This window comes from Oncorhynchus nerka, linkage group LG7 (genome assembly GCF_034236695.1).
Source record: "Oncorhynchus nerka isolate Pitt River linkage group LG7, Oner_Uvic_2.0, whole genome shotgun sequence".
Lineage (NCBI taxonomy): Eukaryota > Metazoa > Chordata > Actinopteri > Salmoniformes > Salmonidae > Oncorhynchus > Oncorhynchus nerka.
In genome coordinates, this window is record NC_088402.1 from 59442308 (window position 1) to 59450873 (window position 8566).

The 8566-nt window shown below is 41.3% G+C and overlaps 1 protein-coding gene across 1 annotated transcript; it reads left to right on the plus strand.

Moving 5' to 3' along the window:
- The first annotated feature begins 679 nt into the window (after positions 1 to 679).
- On the plus strand, positions 680 to 6569 carry LOC115132073 (BTB/POZ domain-containing protein KCTD20-like). The gene is given in 8 exon segments (XM_029664303.2): positions 680 to 865; positions 3976 to 4203; positions 4354 to 4456; positions 5014 to 5134; positions 5487 to 5684; positions 5983 to 6093; positions 6183 to 6385; positions 6388 to 6569. Coding segments are annotated over 7 exon segments (966 nt in total). The 5' UTR covers positions 680 to 865; positions 3976 to 4069; the 3' UTR covers positions 6484 to 6569.
- The last annotated feature ends 1997 nt before the right edge of the window (positions 6570 to 8566 follow it).

Consider the following 8566-nt stretch of genomic DNA (forward strand, 5'->3'; position numbering starts at 1 on the left):
ACAAAGCAGTCTTTCTTTTACCCAGTGGGTCACAGCGGTGACCTGTCTTGCCATGAATGATGTTCAAAACCCCAAAAGAACTGGTTGTCCCTGTTGGTGAAATAACATAAACAAGGCACTCACCTTGCAACAAATCTAAAAAGGTTGTGTGTTTCTGATCCTAGCACACAAAAAAAAGTAAAATGAGCATGTTAAACTTACAATTTATAGCCAGACCAACAGAGCTCTTGCAAGGATTTAATAGAAGATGGATTGAAAAGAAGAGTTTTAGACTGTTCAAGACCCCCTGGGCAACATGTTAGCAACCTGCCAGACTGTTGGCCTAATGATGACACTAAGGTGAAATCTCTGGGCAGCTCCATCTCTAGGATTTTGTATATTTTACATGAGTAACAACTATAATATATAGTTGATACATGCTATATATCATTTAACAATGTGTTTATCCAAGCAGATATCCAAAATTCGTATATGTATACATTTGAAAGGGTAGAGGCACTATACTTTGTTGTTACACTGAGGTTATTCAATTGTTTATCATTTGTTTATTCCTGAATTAGGAAAAAATATTTAAACTCAAATACATTGATATGAACCTATGGCAATATAGATACAAATGTATTGACAAACACGTTCAGTGCCGCATTCAGGTTCTTGCGCAGCTGAGGCTAGAAGACTTCCCCTTATGACAGGCGCAGTATTCTGGCCATCATTGGTTCAGTTTGTACAGTACAAGGAAAGAACCTAAATGGAGCATATTTGAGTCATGGCGAAGGTTTTTCAAATTACTTGAAACCACATGAGGTGGCACCATGGCACATTTGAAATTTTGAACCGACCGGAGCACCGAGGGCATGAAACTGGCGTAAGTTTTTATATTTTAGGTACAGTAGTCTATGCAACATGTAGCAACTTGTCGCGGTAGTCCAAGTGACTATGCAATATTTGTATTTTCTCAGAGTAAGCAACGAAGCTAATGTATCAATGATTTGACTAACGAATGGCTGGACGAAGAGACGAAAGCAGAAAGATAGCTGACTGACCGTTTTTAAACTAGTTATCTGAATTAGGGCTTTCCTTCAGGACAATTATGTGCCTATCGACTAATGTAGACCTATTTATGAATGATGACCAGGGACAATGCGACTGTATTACAAGACTTCAATGTAAAAGTCACATGGTGTTCTCACAATAAAGGTTCCACACTACGTTCTAGAACTCCGGCGATACTGTAGATTGTAACACACATATATATCCTATTTAATTACTAGAGCGGGCTTGTCATAAACCCTAAACGTTCCAGAATGGTCCAAAAATGGCAGCCATTGTGGTCAGGGAGAAATCCAACCCAGTCTAGTTGCAATGAATGGCAATAGTCATAGGTTATTCATTTCCTGATTTTACTTATGCAGGAAAATAAAAGTAAGGCAGACATCAGAAATTATGTAATATTATTGTCAACGTAAAATATTGTCATATAAATTATAAACTATTTTTTGGGACACATTTTCTGTATAAATAGCCTCTAAAATATAAGTAAACTGACCATACATTTCGGCAGATTCCAGCCAATGTATGGTAATGGATTGACTGCATTGCTTGAATGGAATGTTGGCAGTTATTTAGCAAATTTATGGAATCATTCCTCTAAAACTGTCAGGCTAGCTAGCTAACAAACATACAGTGCAGATAATCTTCTTTACACTATCTTATCACAGCAATGGCTGACCATGGTTGACTAACTCCCTTACCAAAATGGCTGACCTTTTATACCACCATAAGAATGTTTATGTTCTAGTATTCTAATTCGTAATTCTATGGTAACACATTTGATATTACATATACATTTATGGTAATTATTAAACAAATAATTATTTTATGAGAGTCTAGGCTATTTAACTTTCAATTCTATTTTAGACAGCTAGACTGATGATTCAGAGGACAGTAATGTAGACTTGTCTAGCTGAACAGGAATGTACAAGTTGGTTCTGGTTGGTAAAGGGGCCGGGACAAACTCAATATTTATGCTGTTCACGAAATATGTTTCATAATTGTAACGGGCATGTTCCGTTTTTACAGTGCCTTCAAAAAGTATTCACACCCTATGACTTCAAAAAAATTGTGTTACAGCCTGAACCTCAAATGGATTAAATTTATATTTTGGGGTCACTGCCCTACACACAATACCCCATAATGTCAAAGTGGAATTATGTTTTCAAAATGTTTACAAAATAAAAAAATTAAAGCTGACATGTCTTAAATCAGTAAGTATTCAAATCAAATCAAATCAAATGTATTTATATAGTCCTTCGTACATCAGCTGATATCTCAAAGTGCTGTACAGAAACCCAGCCTAAAACCCCAAACAGCAAGCAATGCAGGTGTAGAACCCCTTTGTTATGGCAAGCCTAAATATGTTCAGCAGTAAAAAATGTGCTTAACAAGTCATAATAAGTTGCATGGATTCACTCTGTGTGCAATAATAGTGTTTGACATGATTTTTGAATGACTACTTCATCTCTGTAAATTACACATATAGATAATTGTCCCTCAGTCGAGCTGTGAATTTCAAACACAGATGACCGGGGCGGTTTTCCAATGAATTGCAAAGAAGGGCACCTATTGGTAGATGGGGGGGGGAGCAGACATTAACTTCACCATGCTCAAAGGGATAGTCATTAATTACACTTTGGATGGTGTATCAAAACACCTACAAAAATACAGGAGTCCTTCCTAACTCAGTTGCCATAGAGCATTTCGCTACACCCGCAATATCATCTGCTAAACACGTGTGTGACCAATATAATTTGATTTGATTTAGAGTAAGGAAATAGCTCAGGGATTTCACCACGAGGCCAACGGTGACTTTAAAACAGTTACAGAGTTGAATGGCATTGATTTGACAAAACTGAGGATTGATCAACAACATTTTAGCTACTCCACAATAATAACCTAATTTACAGAATGAATTACAGAATGTACATATTTTCAAGCATAGTGGTGGCTGCATCATGTTATGGGTATGCTTGTTATCGTTAAGGACTGGGGAGTTTTTCAGAATAAAAAAAATGTATGGAATGGAGCTAAGCACAGGCAAAATCCTAGAGCAAAACCTGTCTCAATCTGCATTCCACCAGACACTGGGAGATTAATTCATTTTTCAGCAGGAAAATAACCTAAAACACAAGGCCAAATCTACACTGGATTTGCTTACCAAGAAGACAATGAATGTTTCTGAGTGGCCGAGTTACAGTTTTGACTTAAATCTACTTGGAAATCTATGGCAAGACCTGAAAATGGTTGTCTAGCAATGATCAACAACCAATTTGACAGTGCTTGGAGAATTTTGTAAACAATATTGGGCAAATGTTGCACAATCCAGACATACAGACTTACTCAGAAAGACTCACAGCTGTAATCGCTGGCAAAGGTGCTTCTACAAAGTATTGACTCAGGGATGTTAATACTTATGTAAATGAGATATTTCTGTATTTGATTTTCAAAATGGTTTTCTAAAATGTTTAAAAACATGTTCACTTCATCATTATGGGTTATTGTGTGCAGATGGTGAGAGAGAAAAATCAATATAATCCTTTTTTAATTCAGGCTGTAGCACAACAAAATGTGGAATAAGTCAAGGCGGTATGAATACTTTCTGAAGGCACTGTATGCTGCTCATTGTAACAGCAGTGCCATGTGAATAGGCTACTGTAATGTAGCCATGATTAACTCATTCTTGAAATCACATACAGTCAATCGGCCTAAAGTCAATTTAAATGTAGAATAGCTAGTTTCTCGTACAACAGAACTTCATCTAATGTTGGTTTAAACTGGATTCTAAAGCATTTTCATGCTAATATCGTTGCAGCCCATTCAATATTCTCTCATGAAATCATCAGAATCCTGTTGATTTTGGAACAGACCTCAGAGCAGCTCACAATGGCATCCTCCACAGTATTTTTTTTTTTTTTACAGATCTTAAAAACAGCCAATCCTACAGTGATCTCCAAGTGGCCAGGTCCACCCACAGTAGAGGGAGAGACGGCTACAGGTAAAGAGACGCCGAAAGATGAGCGGATTGAAAGAGGGAAGAACGGACCCGGGTACCGTTCACCGTGAGAGGGTCACTCTGGTTGTGGACGGTAGCCATTTTGCGGTGGACCCCGCCACCTTCACTGCACACCCCAACACCATGCTAGGAAGGTACAGTGGGAAATTAACTTAAATAACTCTATTTTATTTCACTTACTTATGAATGTACAGTACATACAGACATGAAAATGTTACTTAGAGAAAACATAGTTGGTTAAGGTATCAAGGTTTGGGTTACATTTTTTCAAGTTGTCATTGCAGAATGTTTGGCCCAGCGCGACAGCACAACTTCACCAGGCCCAATGGGAAGGGCGAGTATGAACTGACAGAGGGCATCAGTGCCAGCATCTTTCAGGTCATACTGGTAAGTTGGCACAACTTGAATATAAGAACACTGTCCTAATGTTGAGTGGAACCCAACCTTTTGCAGGAAACTGTTGAGCGTGAAAACCTCAGCAGCGTTGCAGTACTTGACACAGACCTGTGCGCCTGGCACCTACTACGTACCCTGTTCAAAGGAACGGCACACATACACAACCCATGTCTCAATTTTCTCAAGGCTTAAAAATCATTTTTTAATCCATCTCTTCCCCTTCATCTAAACTGATTGAAGTGGATTTAACAAGTGACATCAATAAGGGAGCATAGCTTTCACCTGGATTCAACCTGGTCAGTCTATGTCATGGAAAGAACAAGTGTTGTTATAGTTTTGTATACTCAGTGTATGCTTTATAGGCTCGACTCAACTAACTTCTGGAGACCTTTTAAGTGCAAAACTTAAAAGCTCTCTTCCAGTACTTGTGATGGGACTGGCATTTTTAAAGCCAGTCTCTCATCTCAGTGAAATGACAGATATTGCCACAGCTGTAGAGGTACCAAAAACAGTCAGTTCATTCATTCCAATGTGTATTTCTCCGTTAGAACTTTTATCAGACGGGTGTTATGAGGTGTCCCGATGGCGTATCAGTGTCGGAGCTGAGAGAGGCTTGTGATTACCTCTGTATCAACTTCAGTGCCAGCACAGTCAAGTGTCGCGACCTCAGTGAGTATAACCACCCATTATGTGTACTCCATGTGTAAACTGACCAGATTACGGGATTGCCCAAGGTAGGGGTAGTGGCAGGCAAAAGGAATGGGATATGCAGTACAGCAGCCATTGCAAATATATCTTTACCAGTATGAGCAACTCTTATGACAGCACAACACGCCACATCTATGAATCTTAACAAGAACAAGTTGAGGTACTAAATGTTTTGAGTGAATATTTTGTTTGAGAATGATTGCAAAATGACTTCATAGCATTCAAACCTCCTGCAGTCTCAACAAAGACACATCCTTCACTTGATTATCATGATAGTGAGGTTGGTCAAGTGACTGTCTCTTTCTGTTCCCAGGTGCCCTGCTTCATGAGCTGTCCAACGATGGGGCACGGAGGCAGTTTGAGGGATTCCTGGAGGAGCTAGTGGTGCCTGCCATGGTGTCATGTGCCCAGGGAGGGGAGAGGGAGTGCCACATCGTGGTTTTGGCCGACGATGACATTGTGGACTGGGATGAGGAACACCCTCCACCCATGGGAGAGGAGTATTCCCAAAGTAAGGCATCAGTCACAACACACACATCACAAATCCTAAAGTACTCTGAAAAATTACCAACTTCCAAAATCCATGTCAATTCAAAATTGGTCACATTTAAAAGGTTACGCAACAGGAGACACCTCGTCATTTTTGGAAGCATGTTTTTGACGCAGCAGTGTTAGGGTTTCTGTCAAGAGTGTACGTAGGAGTGGTTGCTTATTAACTGTTAACCTTAGGTAGCTAGCTAACCATCTCGCCTAACTGTGCGCCGGAACAACTTCAGTGTTGAGTGAATTAATGTTTCTCTTCTGTCCAGTTTTGTACAGCTCCAAACTCTACCGCTTCTTCAAGTACATCGAGAACAGAGACGTTGCTAAAACCCTGCTGAAGGAGAGAGGTTTAAAGAACATCCGGATAGGCATTGAGGGTGAGTCGGGCTTGTTCTACCCAAGCTACCCCCAGTAAAATATTAATTGATATACATTACACATGGATTTCCACTGATCTGTGTCCCAGGGTACCCAACCTATAAGGAGAAAGTGAAGCGGCGTCCGGGAGGAAGGTCAGAGGTCATCTACAACTACGTGCAGCGGCCCTTCATTCAGCTGTCCTGGGAGAAGGAGGAAGGGAAGAGCCGTCACGTTGACTTCCAGTGCGTCCGCAGCAAGAGCGTGCCCAACCTTGCGGTGCCAGGGGAGGGGGGCGGAGGTGGGGCGGCCTGGGGGGCACCATGCCCTCCCCGCAGGTGGATGAGCTGGACAGGCTCAACGGGCCAGCGCCCTCTCAACTCCACCAGACTGCAACCAATGAAAGCTGAGACTCTCGGACCACACTCCCACCTCAAATCTGCTGCTACCCATCTCATCCCGAGGCTCTTGGACTATTCCCTTCAAACCAGTGGAAGTCGTTATTCCCTTGGAAGCAAGCATATTGGCAAGAGTACAGTGCTTGTCTTCAACAGGGGGCACATTAAAAGTTAAGGTATTGTTGGCCATGTTGGATATATTGCACCTCTGATAACTGCAAGACTGTCCTCCCATACAGAGGGCTATGTTACAGTTCTAACTAGGCACTTTTATTGTTTGGAATGCGAAATCGTCATTTTGGTGGATAGCTTTGAATGTCATATGACTATTTCAGAGATAGCTTTTATACACATACATGTGCAATATATGCACATTTTATGACGTTATGTGTCGTCTGTGATGGTACGCATTTAAAATACCTGCTGTTTTAGTCTCTGTTGTAGGCATGCAAATGAGATGTAGGCCTATGAATGAAGCCAATTTGTTTTACATTCCATTCCAAATGACATGTTCCCATGGCAACATGACCTTATGAATGTGTGCCACGTTCAACATGTTGATGCGTCTGCCATGTTACACTGTCTCCCTGAGCCTGTAAATCCTATAATCAGTTGTAGGCTAGATGAATGTGTGCCTTGAGTAATTAAAGAGCATTATACATATTTTTCATGACAAATGTGATGTGACATGGGAAGTAGCTATGCTGCAGTTCTTTCTTAACCCCTTTTATACCTTGTGCTAACATGTGTCCTGATCTTGTCCACATGTTTAAACAGGTGGTGTAGATCTGAATGTGATCAGAGCTTCATGACCATCACCAGAGGTAGTCTGGGATTAATTGATTGGTTGCATGAAAGCTCAGTGGGCAGAGCTTAGTGACAGGTTAGTGGGTGGAGTTTCCAAGTGAGAGTAAAATAAAGAAATTGGCTCCAGGGAGGTAGGATGGAGGTGGATGAAGGGTGTTAAAAAGAGTGTCGTAGGCCTCCCGGGTGGCGCAAGGCGCTAGCTGTGCCACCAGAGACTCTGGGTTCAAGCCCAGGCTCTGTCCCAGCCGGCTGTGCCCGGGAGGTCCATGGGGCCACGTCCATAGGGAGGGTTTGGCCGGTAGGGATATCCTAGTCTCATCGCGCACTAGCGACTCCTGTGGCAGGCCGGGCGCAGTGCGCGCTGACCAGGTCGATAGGGAACACCGTGCACCTCCGACACATTGGTGCAGCTGGCTTCCGGGTTGGATGCTCTATTCTAAAACAGATTAAATAAAACAAAAATCCTCAGCAACACACACACAAAAACTACCCCATAATGACAAAGTGAAAACAGGTTTAGATGTTTGTGTATTGTGTCGATTGATGAGGGCAAAAACAATTGTCCATTTTAGAATAAGGCTGTAACGTAACAATGTTGAAAAAGTGAAAGGGTCTGAATACTTTCCGAACGCACTGTACATCACCCCCTCTCTTTGAAACTTTGAGGGACGGAAACTAAGAGAGGAAATGTGGAAACAAATACACTTGTTTCTTACAAGTCCTTCTCCATAGTGTATCAGACAAATTATAGTTAGAGGGGTGGAATCCAAAAATACATGGGTAAAGTCGTAACAATAAATTTAACTAGATGTGCTAGACATTCTATAGAGAAAAAGGTGGTTTAAAAAAAAAAAATTGTACATACTTTGAGGAATACGAGCTATTTCAGAGGGGTTGTGGCTGATTTCAAAACCGTAGGATTCACCGGAGCATCCTTCGCGAGGAATCTTTACACTGCAGTTATTCTGCATCAAATACCAGCCAACTGCAGTTACAAAACTGCAGTCTAGGGGGGAAACCCTAAAACTGATATTTCTTCACTAATCTAAACCAACTGTACCCCTAAAAGACAAGGAATGAAAAAAAAGACATAGCAGGTCAGTAATGCTACCATCAGTGAAACAAGCGGACTGCCATTGACTGGCTAAATGTGCTCTTTCAAGGGAGAAACAATATAACTAAAAGCCCATTTAAGCCGGATTCGAAAACATGGTCAGAGGGGACAAATGGATGGTGTGACGCAATTGCGGAGCCTCCAGAGGCATTCAGAGGCCAAATTGAGCGCCAT